Raw genomic sequence first — 24,425 nt, forward strand, 5'->3', positions numbered from 1 at the left:
GGTATGTCTACACCGACTAAATAATTACAACTTTAAATCAGTCTGACAGTATAATGCAGTGTTTTTCAAGCTTGGGGTCGGGACCCCATGTGGGGTCGCCTGGAATTCAAATGGGGTCACCTGAAATTTCTAGTAATTGATAATAGAAAACAAAAAAAACAAACAAAAAACTTTCTAATAAAAAATATATGATACAATATATACATCATGGAGAGAATCACATTTAACTTAAGATGCAAAATGGATATTTTTACAGAAAATTGGTTGAAGTGGCTCACTTATATTGTAACTGTGAGACCGGACTTTGTATAATCTTAAAGGACCCTCAAACTTTACTGTAAAGGAAAAAATAATAATAATAATAATATGGATATACGAGTATATTGATGCATGTGTGTGATGTATGTATATGTGGACTAGATGCTGTTCTAAGGCTGGACACCCCCCCCCACTGTTTGTTTGTTTTGTATTGTTTTGTTTTGTTAGTGTAAGTATTTGTGTTATGGTTCTCTCAAAAACAAAATTAAAGAGTAAATAAAAATTTTATATATATATATATATATATATGTATATGTATGTGTATATATATATATATATATATATATATATATATATATATATATATATATATATATATATATATATATATATATAGTGAGTTGACAGAGACAATCCCAATACATAAAAGACATGACAAACTGTGAGTTTGAAACTGAAGCACTGTGGTTCTGTTTATCTGTCAAATGTTCATTGTGGTCAGTTTCAGATGCTGCAGCTCTTTCATAATTCATAGTTTGAGTTCTTGTTTGTTCAGTATTAATTGTCAGCCTTGTAAATACAAGCTGGACTGACTGTACATATCCTGACCAAGGAAAATCAAATTCTACCTTTGTGCAGTAATCTACACCTGGCTTTTCTGCCTCCGTCCATAATAATATACATTATATAGACTAAATGTGACCTAAAATTAATGTTCATTTGCAACATAGTGTAGCATTATATTACATTATCAAAAGCAAATTAATTTTAGCAAAAAAAAAAAAAAGTCTCTGTTTTGATCGTCTGGGGTCGCCAGAAATTTGTGATGTTATAATGGAGTCAAAACAGGTGGGAACCACTGGTATAATGTAAATCAACTCCTGAATAAAACTGTCTAAAATGTTGCCTGCACCATGTTTAAATAACCAGGCTACGGTGCTGCCTAAAGTTGACCAGTTAATTTTGCACCATTTTCCTCAAATAAGAACTCATTGTAAATAGGGATGTAACGATTACCAGTATAATGATATACCCATGGTTAGTATTACCGTCTCATATTCTAATTATCATTAAAACCATGTTTAAATACCACACTTTGAAAAACTCGGGGTGATATTGCTCATTTCCTGGAGAAGCAGCAGTATTCCAGGCGCTCATGTGCAGTTTGCTGTGTTTGGCCTCTTAAAACATGGCTGCACAGACAACACTCTGGAGAGCCCCCCCCACCCCCACCCCCCACCCCCCGCCCCCACTAAAAGGTTTAATGTGGATAATGTTTCTGCCACATTACTTTGCTTAAAATGGTTGTTGCTTTTCTATGCACATTTGATTTCTAGATAAGGTCCATATAACAGTGAAAGTGTTCGTTCTGGACCAGTTCTTAAATCTGTAAAACTAGATCCAGTCTTGAGCACTGAATGTAAAGAAAAGTATTCATGGTTCTTATTTCTCTTATTTCCACAAGGTGTCATATTTAATGCACATTTGTATGGCTGATGTTTACATGTTAATATTTTAATGTTTCTGCCAACAGAAATTATGCAGGTTATTTAATTTATTTATTTTTTCTTCAAAATAAAAGTTGGTTAAATTATTTCAGCGTGTGCTTTTTGAACATTTTGTACACATTTCAACAATACCGCGATAATAATGATAACTATGATAATTTTGGTCACAATAACCATAAAATTAAATTTTCAAATTGTTACATCCCTAATTGTAAATTAAAAGCTGAGTGACGGGGAGACATTGAAATGAACAAAAAAAAAGACAGTCCTCAAATACAGGCCAAGTAAAAAATAACACAGATAAACTACTCTTTATCCATGTTATCAGAGTTAAATCTGACATATTGAATAATAGAAGCCTGCTACTTTAAACGCAGTTGTTCTCGATTGCTCATTTGTCTTATTTTATGTAACGGTCTCATTTTAGCCACTGCAGGTGTGTGTTTTTTTCAGCCAAATCAGTGTTTGCATAATAATATCTTTATTTAGTTATAAATGGATTGATAGCTTTTATTTTGAAACAGTTAAGGAAGTGCTGTGCTTATGGAAACTGACATTGCAGGACTTACTACCAGGGTTCCTACAGGTTTCTACAAGTTCAATTTAAGACTTTTTAAGACATTTTTAAGACTACTTAAAACATAATTCAATGCCTATTTCACAGCCATACTGGCAAAACTTTGTGACTCCTAGAATTTAGGAAAATGTATTTATTTACTCCAATGCCTTGATTCCTGTTGTTCCCAGTCATTCCTCACCGGGGACTGCAAAGTTAGCAATAACTGGTTCCTAATTTCACCATTAATTGTCAGGTTGGAACTGAGTCGACAACGTTACTTTCTGCGGTCCGTGCCTACCACAAGACTTATACATGCAAATCATATGGCTGAAAAAACTAAAACTGAAACTTGAGATGCTTATATAACGGGGGTCAATAAATCTTAAGATGGGGGGCTGGAGGGAGGTGAATAAAATGAGGGAATAATAAATAACAGCGGAGGGGTGGGGGGTTGTAAGAGTGGAGGGAGGGACTTCTCCATAAGTACCACAATGTGTTTCTCTCTCTCTCTGATGTCTTCACAACTAACTTATGTGTAACAGAAAATTTAAGCTGGAAAAAAATGGTGATTTGATTTGTACCGTGATACATATCAACATCACCTGATATGAAAAAAATTTATTTATTTGTTTAGTTACAGGACAATGTGTATTGGCATTAGTTACAAAGAACAAGATGCATGCACTAGATTTAGTAGAGAAGCTAATTTTTACCTCTGCCATGAGGTATTGTGATCACTTTGCTTTATGTGTTTGTTTGTTTGTTTGTTTGTTTGTTAGCAACTTTACGGGAAAACTATTCCAACCATCTTTACCAAATTGTACCCACAGATAGGCCTAGGCCCTGGGACCAACCCATTAAATTTTGGGCCAAGTAGGCCAAAGTTCAAGGTCACAGCAAGGTCACAAAATCTCAAATTTTCCTATCTCTCATCATTGAGCAATTTTCGAAAATTCATCCAAAAATTCAAAACGACTCTGATTAGCCTCCAGTTTGATACACCTGTAGCTTATCACAATATCTTGTATCTGGCACAAAATTGTCCACATCCACAGTGGAATGTGGACTCTGTGGACATTTCAATTTAACACTGAAAATCCCATTTACGACATATTTTTCATTATAACTCAACAAATATTGATTGGAATTTAATATAATTTGACATACACATGACTGGTACCAAGCAAGGTTATAATAGTTTGGGATTTTTCATTATAGTTTAGTTTTATTTAGTTTTGACCTTTTTTTTCCCTCTAATTCTAGTTTTAATTCATTTTTAGAGCAGGTTTGCTAGTTTATATTAGTTTTCCTTATTTTCTAAATGCTTAGTTTTAGTTTAGTCGTATCTTTTATCTTCTTCGCCGTCGTATTCAAATAAATCCCAGACAGGACTCTGCTGTTTTCTCCAAACTTTAGTCTCCATGTTTCCAGGTAGAGTGGGGACCAGAAGATGACTGGAAACCACAAGTGACGACAAGTGACAAACTGTGAAGTACCATATGGTGCTGCTAGCTAAAATTGCTCGAGTGAAATAAATCATTCGTATCAATCCGACATTGACAAAAACGAAAACGAAGGGAATTTTATCCATAATTTTTATGCGTTTTAGTTACTTTTGTAAGCACGCAAAACAGTTTCAGTTAGTTGTCGTTTTTTCTTTTAATTCTAGTTTTTATTTGTTTCAGTTAACGAAAATGCTTTTACAATTCTAGTTTTCGTCATTTCGTTAGTTTTTGTTAACGATAATAACCTTGGTACCAAGCTTCAACTTCTTCTGCTGCATGAAACAACATTGAAACTGTTTAATTTAAAAAGAAATAGTCGATCCACACATGCACACCGTTCGGGGTGCTTAGCAGAGGTTTGCATTCTCTGAACACTTGTTTCCGTCTGATGTCCTGTATTATCGTGATATGATTTTTTTCCATATCGCACAGCCTTAAATACATATAATATTTAATCTGAAAATGCTACGAGCTGGAAAAGTATGTTTAATACCTGACGCCTGAAGAAAGAGGATGACTTCAGAATCTTAAAATAGCAAGCGTTTTCATACCCTTAGTATGACTGACAGATGTAGGTCTACGCACTTAAACAGTCAAAAATAAAGTAAAAATATAAACATTCCTCGAGTCAACCTTTCAAGAACACTTTTTTGAATTCACGGGGGGGTTCTGAAATCCACCACGTCGATATTGTGCAACAGTTTGGTCTCATTTACCACAGACCAAAACACCGTCTTAACCTCTGAGCAGAGTTTTTCACCTTAGGCTGGTGTGATGGAAACCTCTGCGCAGACATGAAGCATGAGCTGGGTGTTGCATTTGTCTCCTGAGTACAAGGCTGCTACATCCATCTGCAGTAAAAACCTCCAAAACTTATCATTCTTAAGAACATAAATGTTACAGCGATTCTGGTTTTTATTACCCGGCTGTACTCCAAACCCGCATAAACCGCCGCTACATATCACTGTGCGTCGATGAGAGGTGCAGCTGCTCAAATTCATGGCTAAAGTGGGCTATTAACCTTTTCAATTGCACCTTTAGCTTATTCCTGAAGTGCTGAAAGGATTTTAATAGGCTGTTTGGCTGTCAAAACACAAATGCCCTCTTTAGGTATAGACTTCATTATAGCTGTTTTGTCTGAGTATTACTACAGGACATTTTTGACAGATAAGATTTAACCCTTTCATGCATACTAGTCACTCCAGCTGTTCTCCTGTATGTTCATGGGTTTAATTGTTTTAGTTCCATGTCCTCCTGAGATCCAGCAATGCATTTTTGTCCTCTGTAGGGGACAAAAGTTTGACAGTTTCACAAAAAAAATGCTGTTCATTGCAAAGGACATTCCATTAAAAAATAAATAAATGAAAATAATTTTAAAAATGTGTCTGAAAAAACTGTAGCATTATGTAGTTTCCAATCGAGATGACTGTTTAATGTAAAAAAAAAAAAAAAAGCGAAAAATGTTCACTTTCCTGGGTCTCAGGAGGATATCAACCAACACAGTGGACACTCATGCATCATCTACACTGACATTCAGACCATGACTGTAACTTTGCTGTTATTGATAAACCTGATCTGCACTAACATGTTTGAGTGTAAATCAACTGCTAATTTTCTCAGACAAAAAGTTGTTTTTTTTTTTGTGTATTATCTCCATAACTAGTGTTAGAATTAGTGCTGGGCAGCGATCAAAAATTTTAATCGCAATTAATCGTGTGGATTTCTGCGATTAATCACGATCAATCGTATAGTTGTATAGGGGAGGGTTGCTGGCATCAACAGCGTGTATTGCCTTTAAGTGATATTTCAAACTCGAAGTACTCCAGTGATAAAAAAATAATTCCACATTGCAGTGCTTCCAAACAACTTTGTCCTTCTCAACCCCACCATCTGAAGACATTTAAAATAAAAATGTCCATGGAAAAGACCAGCAAGAAAAGGGGGTCCTCTAGTGGTCAGAATAAGTTGCACTAACATATGTTTTGTACTTGTGGTGTTACCGTAGCCAGTTCGGACATAAGAAGGAACTAACAGACATGTTTCGTTCACTCTGTTTGTATGGCCCCAAAAACGTTTGCCTGTGAGTATTTTATGTTCAGTTGTTGAAAGAATGAATAGTATAAAATATCTCTGATGTGAACCTTTGTTGCTGCATAAAGAGACCTTGTAAATCTTAAATTAATCTGTAAATGCTAATCGTTAGCGTGTCTATGGATTTTCCCATTCAAGTTAGCATTGAGCTAGCTATCTTTTTCCCATTCATTTAAATGTATAATGCCATGTAAATGTACTAAGGCAGTGAACAGAACTCAGACATATTTTGTTTGTATGTTGCAGTTTTACAGTGAGTCTACAGTAAAAGATTTGGAGAGAAGTTCTCGTCGTCCGGCTTTTCTTGAGAAACCTGTTGTCTATCTGCCGAGCTAATCGCTTCACACACACAAGCAGGGGCAGAAGAATATGAGTTATAATAAAACGACATTAACGTGAGATATAAAAAAAAATGTCGGCGTTATTAAATGAATGCGTTAATGCGGTAATAATGCCTTAATTTGCCCTGCCCTAGTTAGAATATGATAAAATGTGTGAAAACATGAGATTAGCCGCATAAAAATAAAAAAAAAATTATATATATATATATATATATATATATATATATATATATATATATATATATATATATATATATATTTCATAGTTTTCACACAGTGTAGCACTTTATGATGATGGGTTTTAAATATATGTTTCTTTGCTTCAAAAATCAAATGCATGCTGTCCAGCTGAGTGGACATTTTTATAACTCTGTGAAAAATAGATTCATAAAAAAAAGTCAATCGCATTGTTTTTTTCCATGCCTAAATAGGAATAAAAACACTCAGGAAAAAAATCTTGATTAAGGTTCTCATAATTCATGCATGAAAGGGTTAATTTATGTTTTCTAAAAAAAAAAAAAAATCACCTGCTGCAAAAAATACAATAGGGTCAAGTCACACGCCTATTGACTTTGAATCAAAAAATTAGAATTGACATAATGATTTCAAACTTTTTGTAGTTCAATCGTATAACATCTTAAGTTTCTAAATCCATTAAAATTTTTTGCCAAAAAAGGATTTTCAAGAAAATCACGGAACGTTTTATATGAACTAAATTCAGTCCCTCGGAAAGTTCTCTAAGAATGAATAATAACACAACTTATCACTGCTATAATTTGAAATCTCAGTCATATATTTCTATTTTCAATATAGTTTTATGACCTTTTACACACCATTTTATCATTATAAAAATCATTTTGTCTGAAAAATTGGTGTGAATTGCTTTTTTGAGCATTTTGATATCAGATGGTCAGATGGTTATGTAGGGAATTTCACTTTTCTCAAAAAACATGTTTATTTTTAATCACTAATTAATCAAATGAGCGAAACCAATGGAAATTTCTGAAAGTAAGCATTTAACCCTCTGCTTAAGCATGGCTTCATTGGAATTCAAGATTATTTTGTCACTCATCTAAAAAAAAGATTTATTTTTTTTCCCTACATAACCAAAAATAGGTCTCGACATGAAATAGCTAGCTTGTGAAGGATTTTTTTCTTTCACTTTCTATAGATTTAACTTTTCAAATTAGTAATTATGATATTCTATTGTCTTCATATGGATGAAATTTGTTACCAAGTACTTGAATAAACTATTGAAACTGTATGCATGTCTTTTCTTTCCCTACACAACTGAAATTCCTAATTCCCTGTATAACTATTCCATTCTTCAAAACTCTTGCCATAAATCATAGTTATATTTAAAAAAAATAAAAAAGTGCATCCATGGTTTATCAAAACAGACACCTTAAAGAACATCTCAGCAAATTTTCATAGTTAGGAGACACTTGCAACCGCACTTTTAAAACGTTTAGGAAAAAAGGAAAATTTAGACGTTAATTTTTGTTCCCTACGTAACCATAGACTTAGACTTAGACTTCCTTTATTGTCATTGCACAAAAAAAAAAAAAACACAGCAGTGAGATTTTGGCAACGAAATGTCGTTGCTTGGCTTCCGGATTACCACAGAATTAAAATATAGTCTATATAACTTTAAAAACAAGCTAAAAATAAATGAGTGCAATAAAGAATAAATAGATAAACAGAATGTAAACAACAGAATAAATAGTGCAAAACAGAATAACCAGTATATAATTTGTGTAAACAGAACAGAAACATTGTAGCAGCTGGGGGGGCTATTGCACAAACAGGAGGTAATTATGGCGCATATTTTTATATTGCACAGAAATATTATACATATAATATAATAGCACCATGCAGTTTTTCAAATTTTTATGGCAAAAGATGGCACTAAATCTTTTGTTTCTTTATATGAGCTTCAAGTGCTAGTTAATACCTTTAAAATGATGTATTATTCATGTCTCTATCTTAAATACTTGTTGAATTACAGTATAAAATGTAGTCGGGCACTCCCTACATAACCGCGTAACTTGACCCAATGATAAAGTGATGAAATGATGGTTAAAAACCCACCTTGCTGCGAGAAAGACTGTTCGAAGACACACTTGTAAAGGCTGCGAAAAGACGAGCTGAGGTCCTCGAAGTCGGAGAAGCAGAGCTGTTTGTCCCGGGATTCGGGGACGGGGAGACCGTACTGGGGTTGCGGCGGCGGAGGGGGGGGCGGCGGCGGTTGGGTGGGCTGCTGGAGGCTCAGGGACTGGGACGAGGGCTCGGAGTGGCTACTAACCTAAGAGACAACAAAAAAAGGAGAGAGAGAGAGGGAGGTAAATAAACGATGAGAGCAACATTAAAAACATGCAAGGGGGAAAACAAGTTAAGGTGAAAAAAAAAAAAAAAATCATCAAAGAATGAATTCCCACTGCAGCTGAAAGTGGAGCCAGACCGACAGCAGCACTGCATCAACACCAAACAACGTCTCCTCATTCATTCAGCGAGACTAATGAGGCCACACATCAGGACAGTGGGAACGCAGCGATGCAAAGGGGGGGGATGTGGAGAACAAATAAACAAAACAAAAAAAAAACAAAAAAAAAAAAACTACCAAAACTTCAGATTGATCCTGGGGTGACCTTTGGAGTTGAAGCAGCGCTCATGTTGAGAAATGTCCAAGTGCAAATTCCTGAGGTTGAGCTTTCAATTATTTTATGCGATCGCGGCACATAGTTTAGTTTCAGTGATGTGGCTCATGTGTGATAGTACCTAACATATGAGGGGAATGGAAGTGAGGAAAAGGCATGGAAATGTAGAGGAAATAAGGAAGGGAAGGGAAGATAAGGTAAGGTAAGGTAAGGTAAAATAAGGTAAGGTAAGGAAGGATAAGGTAAAATAAGGGAAGGGAAGGGAAGGAAAGGAAGGGAAAGATAAGGTAAGGAAAGATAAGGTAAGGTAAGATAAGGTAAGGTAAGGTAAGGTACGGAAAGGAAAGGTAAGGTAAGGTAAGGTAAGGTACGGAAAGGAAAGGAAAGATAAGGTAAGGTAAGGTATGGAAAGGAAAGGTAAGGTAAGGTAAGGAAAGGAAAGGAGAGATAAGGTAAGGAAAGATAAGGTAAGGTAAGGTACGGAAAGGAAAGGAAAGGTAAGGTAAGGTAAGGTACGGGAAGGAAAGGAAAGGAAAGATAAGGTAAGGTAAGGTATGGAAAGGAAAGGTAAGGTAAGGAAAGGAAAGGAAAGGTAAGGTAAGGAAAGGAAAGGAAAGGAAAGGAAAGGTAAGGTAAGGTAGCGTAGGTAGGGTAGGTAGGGAAAGGAAAGGAAAGGAAAGGAAAGCTATGCTAAGGAAAGGAAAGGAAAGGAAAGCTATGCTAAGGAAAGGAAAGTTCAACTAAACTAAGGAAAGGAAAGGAAAGGAAAGGAAAGGAAAGGAAAGGAAAGGAAAGGAAAGGAAAGGAAAGGAAAGGAAAGGAAAGGAAAGGAAAGGAAAGGAAAGGAAAGGAAAGGAAAGGAAAGGAGAGATGAGATGAGATGAGATGAGATGAGATGAGATGAGATGAGATGAGATGAGATGAGATGAGATAAGATAAGACTTTACTGATCCCACCATGGGGATATAACACAGCTGACAGCAGCAAATACAAAAATAAAGTGCAGGGAAGACAGAAAATATACACTTATGACAAAATAAAATATAAACAGAAAAAGGAAATCTGCTATTTACATAAGCATTTATATACATTTAGATTTAAATTTTAATATTCCATCCATATTTACAATGTATTTGCACACGTATTTGTGCTACAAAACTGGACAACAACCAAACAAACACAGCAGTTTGTTTAATGTGTATCTGTGTTTCTTTTTCTTCATTTACTATTGATTTCAAATGCAGTGCACTGTGTGTTTGGGCATTTTTCTCAAACATACAGATAACTATTGAACAGAATGTACATACTGTATATAGATACAAACAGTAATGAAACTGCAGGAGTGAAGCAGAAGAACCTATGCTGATGGAGCCAAGGCCAAACACAAACCCAGTCTTCTAATATAAAATACAGCTGCAGTGTTCGACTCAATCTGAGGATCACATTCCACATAAAAACTAATAAGGACACACTATTGAGTCTTATTCACTGGGTTTTCTGTTCAATGTCAGAGATCAGCTGTTTCCAATCAGTCCGAACACTACATCCATGTTGTTGATGTGAAATTTCAATCACGATATTTGAGTTTAAAGTTGATGAGATCCTAAGAAAACCCTGTAGAATAGTTGATCTGTTGTGGTACCATCAGCAGTTTTAGTGTTTTAGGATGAAACGCTGCAATTTTGTACTGACGGCTTTAAATAACAACAAGGACTAAAGGATTCAGAGCGATTTACTTCCATGGAACTTTAATATAAGAGTCTTATTTTAGCCCAAAAATAGGGATTTAAAAATAGGTATGTCACATTAAAAAACACATTATTTCTCCTTCTTTTATGCTATACCATGATTTACTTTTAGTGTTAATTTATAGTATGAATTGTAAAAGTAAATTTTAGGCTGTGACAACAACTACTGTACTCCACTACTCCACTGTAAAAAGTCTGAGAACCACTGCTCTAAGGTAATTCTGAAATGTTTGCCAAATGATAAAAAAATCATCAAATAAGAGTATGATGTCATTTATATATTATAAATAATTAATTCTATTCTTTCCTTTGATTCACAGAAAAAAACATATGTATACATATGTATAAATACTGATTATGAAATATTAGGTAAATATATGTAGACAAAGAAACATAAAACACAATAAATACATTCATATAATAGTTTTATTGTCAGTCACCTTGTTTAATCTTTGGTGACATTTCAAGAACATCTGTATTTTATATTATTCAAAATGAGTTTATTTGAGTAGGTAAGTAATTTTTTTGTTGATGAAAGGTTCACTTATAAATTAATGACCAATTTATTTATTTTTCTTATCAATGAAAGAGGGCACTTTTCAGTTTATATTTTGCACACATAAATTACCTTAAAAATGTGTTTATAAGAAAATATAAACAGACTCCTTTGGCACAGGAACAAATTTTGCCTAATTTTTTAAATCAAAATGCTGAAGCGAGAGTTGGGGGTACTTGGCTAAAAAATACATTACAGGGGGTACTCCACTGTAAAAAGTTCGAGAACTGCTGCTCTAAGGGAATTCTGAAACGTTTGCCAAATGATAAAAAAAAAAACATCAAATAAGAGTATGATGTCATTTATAGATTATAAATAATTAATTCTATTCTTTCACTTAATTCACAGAAAAAAACATGTGTTGTTATATACACATATATATATATATATATATATATATATATATATATATATATATATATATGAATGAAAATACAGATTATGAAATATTTGGTAAATATATGAATAAATAGAAACATAAAAGACAATAAATACATTCATATAATAGTTTTGCTGTCAGTCATCTTGTTTAAGCTTTGGTGACATTTTAAGAACATTTTTATTTTATATTTTCTAAATGAGTTTATTTGAGTAGCTAGGTAATTATTTTTTGTTGATGAAAGGTTCATTTATTAATCAATGACTGATTTATTTATTTTTCTTATCAATGAAAGAGGGCACTTTTCAGTTTATATTTTGCACACAAAATTTACTTTAAAAAATGTGTTTGGCGCAGGAAATAAAATTTTGCCAATTTTTTTTCAATCAAAAATCCTGCAGCGAGAGTTGGGGGTACTTGGCTAAAAATTATATTTCAGGGGGTACACCACTGTAAAAAGTTTGAGAACCACTGCTTGAAGGTAATTCTGAAATGTTTGCCAAATAATTTTTAATAATCATCAAATAGGAATATGATGTCATTTATGTATTATAAATAATTAATTCTATTCTTTCACTTAATTCACAGAAAAAAAAAAACATAAAATATTTTTTTAAATATATGAAATATTAGGTAAATATTTGTATAAATACAATGTATATAATTATAGAAAAAGCTAACAGTGATGAAGGAAAACCTCAAATTTCACTATAAGAGAACTAGAGAAGAAATGCTTTATTTGTGTTTGAACAAACTAAATGTGCTGAGTTACTTTTTCCAACATTAACGTGGACTTGTACCGTCTGAACGGTGTCAGGGAACATCAAGTTCTATATAAGAACGTACATGTAAAAGCTTTTATACAACATGACCTTCAGTGTGTTCAGGGCTGAATGATTTGGTGGAGAAAGGACGCAGCTGTGGTTCAGGAGGCAGAACACATCATCCACAAACCAAAAGGGTTGGCGGGTCCGTCCTTGACCCCTGCCCACATGCTGAAGTGTCCTTGAGCAAGACACCGAACCCCACGTTTCTGTCAGTGAACAGTGTGTACGCAAGGCTGAATGTCAAACACTGGAAAGTGGATTCAAGGTAGAAAAGTGCAAATCCATTTACCAGTCGCACTGTGGTTGTTGTTGGAAATACTGGGATTTGATTCTAGTTGCTTGTTATCAAGAAAAAAAGCCCTGATTCTTGGTTTTGATGTGGGTTTGTCCAGATAAAAAAAATACAATAAAAATAGGACCAATGGCCCTGTAGCTTACCGGCCAAATTAAAAGCTTTGGGAAATGTATCCAGATGCCATTTATTATCATCCAGTTCTGTGTATTTATTCTATTACAGAAATAGCCCATGTTTTGGTCATATTCCAATCAGATCTGTAAGAAAATTCAAATTCCAACTTGATATCATTGATACTGATTTATTGGATCAATCCACTTCCTATCTCCTATAATGGGAAAATTTGTCAAAGTAGCACTAAATCCAGAATCAGATCCGGATTGAAATAATTTCAATATCTTGTGTGGACATCATCATACAGAAGCTGTATTCCAAGTTTGAAGTCAATCAGAACTGGAGTTTTGGAGAAAAAGACGATTGAAATGTTTTCCCCATAAGAGTCCCTGTTAAATTTTCCGTAAGTTCCCGGATCCAGAAGAAGATCCTGATCAGCATGTGGACATTATGTTCTGGTCATCTCCCCATCAGGGCTGGACTGTAGAAATTCACACTGGATATCATTTATATTTACTGAGTTATTGCATCCATCCACTTCCTATCTCTTATAATGGGGACATTTTTCAAAGTGGCACCAAATCCAGAATCAGATCTGGATCCAAATAATTTCACTAACTTTTGTTGACATCATCATAAAGAAGCTGTAGACCAAGTTTGAAGTCAATCGGAATTGTAGTTTCGGAGAAGACGATTGAAATTTTTGTAACGGACGACAACAGACGATGACAGACGACAATAGCTTACGGCTAAAAAGCTCAAACTAGCCTAAAATGGACGTCTACCCAAGCAGATGTGACACCCCAACAGGACAACACATTATTCTCCTGAAAAACCCACATATGTGTCAACATCTGAGCATTTCATTATCAACATGTAGAAGTATGCACGCCAGGAAAATGTGCACAAATGTCTATGAAAATGGTGGAAGTATAATCATGTCAGCAGGTGGATGTGCATCTACTGGGATAGCAATATGTAGTTGTCTGTGTGCAACAACAACCTGTACATATGATTGTATTTGTAGACTTGTAGGTGGATGTAGGTCCTTAAATACGTGTAATAGCAAAATGTATGAAACTTCTTAACCTCCTGAGACCCAGGAAAGTGAAAATTTTTAGCTTTTTTTTTTTACATTAAACAACTGTCTTGATTGGAAACTGTGAAATGCAACTGTTTTTTCAGATACATTTAAAAATATATATATATATTTGTAATTATTTAACAATTTTTCAATGGAATGTCCTTTGCAATGGACAGCATTTTTTTAAGTAAAACTGTCAAACTTTTGTCCCCTACAGAGGACAAAAATGCATTGCTGGGTCTCAGTAGGTTAATGCAGTGGTTTCCAACCGTTTAAGGCTCATCACCACATTTTAACATCACAAATTTCTGGTGATCCAAGACATTCAAAACTGAGACTTTTTTTTTTTTTTTTTGCTAAAATTAATTTGTTTTTGATCATATAATAGTTTGCTATACTATTGTTGCAAATAAATGTTAATTTTAGATGATATTTAGTCTATATAATGTATATTATTATGGACGGAGGCAGAAAAGCCAGGTGTAGATTACTGCACAAAGGGAGAATTTGATTTTCCTTGGTCAGGATATGTACAGTCAGTCCAGCTTGGATTTACAAGGCTGACAATTAATACTGAACAAACAAGAACTCAAACTATGAATTATGAAAGAGCTGCAGCATCTGAAACCGACCACAATGAACATTTGACAACGATAGAACGACAGATAGATAGATAGATAGATAGATAGATAGATAGATAGATAGATAGATAGATAGATAGATAGATAGATAGATAGATAGAACGATAGATAGAACGATAGATAGAACGATAGATATAGATAGATAGATAGATAGATAGATAGATAGATAGATAGATAGATAGATAGATAGATAGATAGATAGATAGATAGATAGATAGATAGATAGATAGATAGATAGATAGATAGATTCTTGTCATTGCACATGATTATGCAATGAAATTTTGTTTGACAGCAATCCCTGTCATGGCAGATATACGTATAAATGCAAACAAAATAGACTTATACATACCGTACATAAATAGAAGTATACATATATAAATATATAAATAGGCAAAGTTAAAACAGTAATATACAAAAAATATGGAAATGCAAAATGTTCAATTATATGTGACATTTTTGGTCACACTGTCATATAGCTAGAACGCTAGAACGCTAGATAGAACGATAGAACGATAGATAGATAGAACGACAGATAGATAGATAGATAGACAGACAGACAGACAGACAGACAGATAGATAGATAGATAGAACGATAGATAGATAGAACGATAGATAGAACGATAGATAGATAGAACGATAGAACGATAGATAGAACGATAGATAGAACGATAGAACGATAGATAGAACGAACGATAGAACGATAGAACGATAGAACGATAGATAGATAGATAGATAGATAGATAGATAGATAGATAGATAGATAGATAGATAGATAGATAGATAGAAAACATAACTTTATAGTACAGTGACTTTGTTTTGCAGATTTTAAACAGTACCACTCACTATACAACACGGGTTGCCATTAAATCCTATGAAACTGTCCTAAACCTGGACTTCTACACTGCAGCCTCATACCTGCACATGCTGATATTGCATTAACAATCAATAAATTATATTCCTTTGCCTATATTTGCAATGTCGGAATATCATCTTATGGAATTTTTATGGGTCTTTTACACCGTAGGGTCAAACTTGGTTCCATTCATTTGGCAGAATATGCTGAAATGTGTTGTTTTATGTCATTCTTGAGTGTTGTTTTTGACAATTTATCTTCAATTTCCTTCATTTTGCACCCCCTTTCCCGTCTGCCAATCCAGCAGTAAATGAAATAAATGACATTACTTTGCTGAAAGTAATTAAATTACATTACTTATTCTATTTTAACAGGGTGATATGTAACAAATTACCTTCACTCAACTCTGCCTTTCAGTCAGACTGTTTAATTCTCTTTCTGAGCGTTTGACTCCAGCCGCTTCTTAACTGAACAACCTGAATTCCAATTTGGACACCTGAGATTTTACTCTAACTGGATTAAAGTGAAAGCTCAATAGTAACTATATTCAGCTCCCAGGAATTTAATTACGTTTCCATTTGTGCCTTCAGCCTAAGTTAATTTCCAAATTAATTAATTCGTCAAATCAATTTTTTTTTATTCCATGCTCCTATATGGTGATCATACTAAATTTAATAGAATGCAATCACAACAGCCGTTTGATGGCGCTCATTTCTTTTCATTCAAACGCACAAAAACAAAAAGCAGAGCTGCAGATTTTTTTCATATCGTCAATGCAGCCTGTCGTCCTCCACCCTCAATCATCTCATCCCAGCTGTCATCTTCCTCAGCATCCACCAAGAAAACACAAGCAATTTGCTGTGATCAGTGTGCCTCCGCAAATATAAGCCAACTTAGCATGACAGATCCCCCCCACACACATTTACCTCCACCCAACAATGGCAGCCTTTCCATCAACCAGCTCGGCGTCTTTGAGATCTGTGCCAGTGATGCCACCAGTAATCACTGTCAGTCAGAAGGGTATCACCTGGGCCAGGTAATGAGCCAGAACTAACCCCGATCCCACGGGACTTGACCGCAGATGAGGTCTGGAACGACGGAGGAGGAAGAGGAGGAAGAGGAGGAAGAGGAGGAGGAGGGGATGCAGAGAAGAGGAAAACAAAAGATGGCCTCTAGAAATGGGAGGTTAACGAGATGAGATTGCACTGACCTTTGCTAATGCAGGTGGTAGGTGAACGGGGAAAAGTGATTGATGGTAAAAAGGTGAGCAGCTGTTACAAGGGAAAAATAATGAGGAGTTGGGATTTTTCAGCTCTCCTGTAATTTCGGACCAAATGTTTTCGGACCCGCACTGCCCTTTAAACTTGTATTATATTCGGTTTTAAAGGGACAGAGACAAACGCTCTGTCCGAAGCATTGCGAGTCTTTCATAAACCCGCATGATTCCATTAGATGGATTCAACCTTCGATGTCCACAATAAACAGAGACAAAGCGGTTCATCTGCACCAACACTAGGGCTGTAAGAAAATACTGGTCCTGCATAGGGCTGCACGATTTTGGAAAAAAAAAAAAAAAAAAAATCCCGATTTTTTTCTTTTAAAAACTCCAGTTTCGATTTCGATTTTTGGGTAAAACTACAAAAGACAACAGAAGTCAGCGTGTCATTTTCGTGAGCAGCCCACAATGCAAGGCACTGCTCTGACCTCAAATCTGTGATGGTATCATGTGATGAACCCACAGTTTATTTTTTCTTAATTAAATCTTTATTGAATGAAGTAGAGTATACAAACAATGTATATAAGAAAATAACATAAGTTTGCCAGGGGATGGAGGCAGAAAAGCCAGGTGTAGATTACTGCACAAAGTGAGAATTTTGTTTTCCTTGGTCAGGATATGTACAGTCAGTCCAGCTTGGATTTACAAGGCTGACAATTAATACTGAACAAACAAGAACTCGAACTATGAATTATGAAAGAGCTGCAGCATCTGAAACTGACCACAATGAACACTTGACAGATAAACAGAACCACAGTGCTTCAGTTTCAGCTTCACAGTTGGTCAAGTCTTTTATGTATTAGGATTGTCTCTGTCAACTCACCATATATATTTTTAGTAATTTAAAAAAAAAAAAAAAAATTTCAACAATTACAAGAAATTTCAGGCGACCCCATTTGAATTCCAGGCGACCCCATGGTTGAAAAACACTGCCTTAACGAATACAAAGTGATGTCACAGAGGAACCCACATGATTCCATTAGACGGATTCAACCTTCGATGTCCACAATAAACAGAGACAAAGCCGTTCATCTGCACCGACACTAGGGCTGTAAGAAAATATTGGTTCTGCAAAGGGCTGCCCGATTTTAGCAAAAAAAAAAAAAAAAAATCCCGATTTTTTTCTCTAAAAACTCCAGTTTCGATTTAAATTTTTGGGTAAAACTACAAAAGGCAAGGAAAGGCAAGTTTATTTGTATAGCACATTTCGGCAACAAGGCAATTCAAGGTGCTTCACACGGGACATTGAAATAAAAGAAACAAAAAGAAACACATTTAAAACATTATAAAAAAACATGTAAAAGGTGATTAAAAACAGCAAGTAAGAAAACAACACATAAAATTAAAAAACATAAAATAAAGATAAAAACACACACATATTAAAGTAATAGTTGCAGTGCAGAGTTTCAAAGAGAATCTAACATTTAAAAAGTCAAAAGCCTTTTAGTCAAAGGCAGCAGTGAACAGGTGAGTCTTTAACCTTGACTTAAAAGAACTCAGACTCTCAGCAGACCTGATATTTTCTGGTAGTTTGTTCCAGATATACGGAGCATAGAAACTGAACGCTGATTCTCCATGTTTAGTTCTGACTTTGGGAACACAGAGCAGACCTACACCAGATGACCTGAGTGGTCTGGATGGTTCATACTGGACTAGAAGGTCTCCGATGCATTTTGGGCCTAAACCATTCAGTACTTTATATGCTAGTACACTGTGCGATTATTTCGATCGTTGCACGCACCTCCATCTCAAACTGTGCGAATCAGTCGTACAGTCAGGCTCACGATTCCTGTTCTCACACTGCACGGACCGACGCTCGTATGCGACCTGACTGCTCACACTGTAGGACCATACACCACAGGACGCACGACATGTTTGAGTGTTGTATCCGGAAATACAACGTTAAAATACCAAGGAATCCGTTAAAGTGCATAGACGATTGTGCATTGGCGTGAGTCATGAAATGGTAGTGCTAAACAAAAACCAACGACAAGGAATAGTTTTTAGTTTTTAGATGTTACCTGCTTGACAGTTTCCATAAACAGAAGACAAAATGAACGTCTTTAGCCAAAAACCAACGAGCTGCTTTGGTAATATGTGCCATTATCTGCGGGGAATCAAAAAAGAAGAAAAGACAATGATGTGTTTGGTGCAGGAATTGGTTGGCCAGACGTGGACAGTATAGGCTGTCAATCCTACAGCAAAGAGAACAAGAGGTAAGCCGCAAAAGCTAAACTGCACTAGGACAATAGCCAGCTACTGTTAGCTTGTACGCTATTGTACGTGTCTGTGTTCGCGCATGCACAGTGTGAGAATTTGAGGCACATCGGTTCGTGTCACTGCTTTGACAGTACGATACACTCACGAGGAGCGAGCAGGATTTCAAACAGCTCCGTTTTCCTTGCGAACACACGATTGCTGGTCGTGAGGTGGTTGTGAGGTGCTAATCGCTTCTCTTTACCCCATGTACACTGCACGAAGCACGACACACGATTAGAGGCACATCTGGCCCGATCCCAAAAATAGTCGCACGAGTGAGAAATCATCTCTAAACTCGCACAGTGTAAGGCCGCCTTAAGGCCGCCTTAAGAGAATTTTAAAGTCTATTCTCTGAGAGACAAAAAACAACAGAAAGACAACAGAAGTCAGCGTGTCGTTTTCATGAGCAGCCCACAATGCAAGGCACTGCTCTGACCTTAAATCTGTGATGGTATCATGTGATGAACCCACAGTTTATTTTTTCTCAATTAAATCTTTACTGAATGAAGTAGAGTATACAAACAATGTATATAAGAAAATAATATAAGTTTGCCAGGGGGAATACACTACAATACAATGTCCAAATCAGAGCAAATATTTATGTTTTTATAGCCGTTGTGTTTCCAGATTTATCTAACAGCTTTAAATAAAATTCAACATCTTTCAATAAGTAAATAATATTTGGTTTTGTGTTACAGAACTTACCTTTGTGAATGAAAAATTTAGCAAGTAAGAGGACTAAATTAATTTTGGTTTTTTTTGTTTTTTTGGGTATCTGGCCCACAGAAGTGATACCAATGTAAGTCAGTGACAGGTATCAGTCGTGTGTGCGTGGACCACAGAATATGAGTGATCCACATGCGGTTCTATTTAAACTGGGGGATCTGTGCATGGAACAGACCCACCCAGGACACGCTGGAGGATGTGTGTGGGCAGAGGGCAGTCTGGGCTCCTCTGCTGAGGCTGATGACCCCGAGACCAGGACCCAGTTCGGAAGAAGACAGTACGGTACGGATCCGGGACAACAGAAGATGAGTGATCCGCATGCAGTTATATTTCAGTTGTGGGATCCGTGCGTGAAGCCACGGCTTACATTGCTATAAGTACTGTGGGCTCATGAACACATTTAAAGTCCAGTCATTACACGGACTTCTGTGACAGACCGCTGTCACTGATAGGAGGAGGAGCCTACGGGAGCCCGCAAGCGCGCGGCCCAGAGGCACAAGAGAGATGAAATCGATTTTACAATTTCCCTTTTTTAAAAATCGTCCTAATTAAAAAATCTGATTTTGATTTAAAATCGATTAATCGTGCAGCCCTAGTTCTGCAATATATCGCGATATTTCATTTCACAATACTCTATCGATATTAACCCTTTCATGCATGAATTATAAGAGCCTTAATCAAGATTTTTATGTGTATTTTTATGAGTGTTTTTATTCTAGGCCAGGGGTGTCAAACTCATGTTAGTTCAGGGGCCACATACAACCCAATATGACCTGCAGTGGGCCGGATGATTAGAAGAATAACACAATAATACAAAAATAGTATCAGTTCCAAAATGTGTATGTCTAAATGTTATGTTTTAGAGTGAAAAAAGAAAAATAATATTATCAAAATTTTTACATCCTTTAAAAAATGTGGAAAAACATGAACAACCATGACCAAAATGAAATTTATTAAGAAAAAAAAAGTGCAATTTTAACAATTTATGCCGTTATTTGGCCTCAGCTTCTCATTTTCACATGTTCATTACAACTTACAGATCACAGTGGATCTACAAAAACACAAAACATTTAATAACAGACAGAATATTGGTACAATTACTCTTAATTCTCTTAAGACATTTCAGGTAGTTCATATTTGTTCAGGTTTTTCACATTTTTTGCAAAAGGCTAGTTTGTAAATGTTAACATTTTTGTGTAATTTAACTTTTTTTACACTAAAACAAAGAAAAAAATTTGTGGTTTTCATTATTTATAGGTTATTATGATTGTATTTTACTGGTCTGACCCACTTTAGATGGAACTGACCTAAAATTATTTTGACATCCTTGATTGTTAATATCTTCAGCGTAATTTTTGTGTTTCACTAATTCATCCCGCGGGCCGGACTGGACCCTTTGGCGGGCTGGTTTTGGCCCCTGGGCCGTATGTTTGACACCCCTGATCTAGGAATTTAAAAAAAACAACAACAAAAAAAACAATGCGATTTAAATTGTTTTTATGAACCTATTTTTCATAGAGTTGCAAAAATGTCCACTCAGCTGGACACCATGCATTTAATTTTTGAAGCAAAGAAACATATGTACTGATAAACCGTGTGGAAACTATGAAATGAAAACATTTTTAATGCAGCTAATCTGATGTTTTCTCACATTTTAACAAACACAAAAACTAATCATTACTCACATTATGGAAATAATATGCAACAAAAAACCCAAAACAAAACAAAACTTTTAAATTACAGGCAAGCCCCCCCCCCCCCGACCCCGATCACCACCAAAATTTAACCCTTTCATGCATGAATTATGAGAACCTTAATCAAGATTTTTTTCCTGAGTGTTTTTATTCCTCTTTAGGCATGAAAAAAACAGTGTGATTTAATTTTTTTATGAAACTACTTTTCATGGAGTTACAAAAATGTCCACTCAGCTGGACGGCATGTGTTAAATTTTTGAAGCAAAGACACATATATTTAAAACCCATCATCATAAAGTGATAAACTGTGTGAAAACTATGAAACAAAAACATTTTTAATGCAGCTAATCTGATATTTTCTCACTTTTTGTCATATTCTAATACTAGTTACGGAGATAATACAGAAAAAACAAAAACTTTTTGTTTGAGAAAATTAGCAGTTGATTTACATTCAAAAATGTTAGTGCATATCAGGTTTATCAAGAACAGCAAAGTTACATTAATGGTCTGAATGTCAGTGTAGATGATGCATGAGCGTCCATTGTGTTGGTTGATATCCTCTTGAGATCCAGTAAAGTGAAAATCTTTAGCTTTTTTTACATTAAACAGTCATCTTGATTGGAAACTGCATAATGCAACAGTTTTTTGAGATACATTTTTAAAATTATATTAATTTATTTATTTTTTAATGGAATGTCCTTCACAATGAGCAGCATTTTTTATTATTATTATTATTATTATTATTAAAACTGTCAAACTTTAGTCCCCTACAGAGGACAAAAATGCATTGCTGGGTCTCAGGAGGATATGGAATTAAAACAACTAAACCCATGAATATACAAGAGAACAGCTGGAGAATATCTGTCCACTATAGTGACCACTATGCATGAAAGGGTTAATCATTTCTTCCTTGTGCCAGTATCAACATTTCCTGAAAATTTCATCAAAATCCCTCCATAACTTTTTGGGTTATCTTGCTAACAAACAAATAAACACGCACACATGCACGCACACACACAAAGCAAACCGATCACAATATCACCTGGTGGAGGTAAAAACAATCCCTCTCACATTCACACCTATGGGCAATTTAGATTAACCTATCAGTGCATGTCTTTGGATGGTGGGAGGAAGCCGGAGTACCCGGAGAGACAAAAATATTAGACTTAAAATTTCAATGTAAGTCTAGACTTTCCAGAGCAGCATCTAGTGGCCATCAGCCTCATCAGCCTCATTATTCTTACAGTCAAAATTACTCAAGTTCACAGACATTGTGGACTATCAAACAGCTCAAATAATGTACAAAGCTAAAAATAATCTTTTACCAACAAATATACAGAAATTATTCAGTGTTCATGAGGGGGGTTATGATTTAAGGGGGAAAATTAACTTTAAAATTCCCTTAATACGCACGACTAGGAAGGGTTTTTGTGTTTCTGTCAGCGGGGTGAGACTGTGGAACAGATTTAATATAGAGTTAAAGCAAATGTCCAAGCATGAAAGAATTTAAAAAGAGGTGCGAAGACACAATTTTTCAGAGGTACAGGGAGGAGGGAGGGCATGGGGATCACTGGGTTTTCTAAAGATGTACAAGTATGTGGTATGTGTATGTATATGTATGTATAGGTGTGTATGTGTGTGTGTATATATGTAGGTGTATATGTGTGTATAGATCTGTGTATGAATATGTATTGAAATATATGTGTTATTGTATTATGTGTTTATGTAAATCATATTATATTTGTTCATAATAATATAAAGCCAGAAACCTAATTATTTACTAGTATCAGTCATATTATGGCATAGCGTATAGATATGATTAGACGAGGAAGGTTATTATTGTTATTAATTATATAAGGAGAAGGGGTGGGAGTTTATACACTGAACAAAAATATAAACGCACCACTTTTGTTTTTGCTCCCATTTTTCATGAGCTGAACTCAACAATCTAAAACTTTTTCTACGAACACAAAAGGTCTATTTCTCTCAAATATTGTTCAGAAATTTGTCTAAATCTGTGTTAGTGAGCACTTCTCTTTTGTCCTTTGCTGAGATAATCCATCCACCTCACAGGTGTGGCATATCAAAATGCTGATTAGACAGCAGGATTATTGCACAGGTGTGATTTAGGATGGCCACAATAAAAGGCCACTCTAAAATGTGCAGTTTTACTGTATTGGGTGGTCCAGGGGGGTCAGAAAACCAGTCAGTATTTGGTGCGACCACCATTTTCCTCACGCAGTCTTTTTCATCAATTCTCTGAAACAGCTTTGGAGATGGCTTATGGTAGAGAAATGAACATTCAATTCACAGGCAAAAGCTCTGCTGGACATTCCTGAAGTCAGCATGCCAATTGCATATTCCCTCAAAACTTGTGACATCTGTGGTATTGTGCTGTGTGATAAAACTGCACATTTTGGAGTGGCTTTTTATTGTGGCCAGCCTAAGGCACACCTGTGCAAAAATCCTGCTGTCTAATCAGCATCTTGATATGCCACACCTGTGAGGTGGATGGATTATCTCAGCAAAGGAGGAGTGTTCACTAACACAAATTTAGACAGATTTGTGAACAATATTTGAGAGAAATAAACCTTATGTGCACACAGAAAAAGTTTTAGATCTTTGAGTTCAGCTCATGAAAAATGGGAGCAAAAACAAAAGTGTGGCATTTATATTTTTGTTCAGTGTAAGTTGTACTTCTCCTCGCTCCTTTTCGAATATGTATTTTATGTCTTATGTTTAAGTGTTTTGTTTATTTATTTTCTTCAGTTTGACATTCATGTTCGAAATAAATACATCAATCAATCAATCAATCAATCAATCAATCAGCGGTATTACACTTTAAAATACTTTCACACTGGCTTCATTTTGCTCCTTCATTTTTCCTCAACAACAGCCTTGTGTTATTTCTAGCGATTGGTCCAAAAAATCGAAACAATCCAAAATATGTGTTTCATACTGTAAATGATTCGTGGTTCGGTTTGATCCAGACCCAGAGCAGCTGTTTGCCTGTCCAGAGGATCCATCACACCTGCAAATTGGGTTTAATCTAAT

General features: G+C 35.4%; 1 protein-coding gene across 1 annotated transcript in view; it reads right to left on the reverse strand.

The window, feature by feature from the left end:
• The window catches only part of LOC115422987 (forkhead box protein J3-like), a 331,117-nt gene that overhangs the window by 71,203 nt on the left and 235,489 nt on the right, over positions 1-24,425 (reverse strand). Inside the window, exon 8 of the mRNA XM_030139653.1 lies at positions 8,354-8,567. Coding sequence (XP_029995513.1) covers positions 8,354-8,567 — 214 coding nt within the window. The remainder of the gene's footprint in view (positions 1-8,353; positions 8,568-24,425) is intronic.

The sequence above is a fragment of the Sphaeramia orbicularis genome, chromosome 7 (assembly GCF_902148855.1).
Source record: "Sphaeramia orbicularis chromosome 7, fSphaOr1.1, whole genome shotgun sequence".
In the NCBI taxonomy this organism is placed as follows: Eukaryota; Metazoa; Chordata; class Actinopteri; order Kurtiformes; family Apogonidae; genus Sphaeramia; species Sphaeramia orbicularis.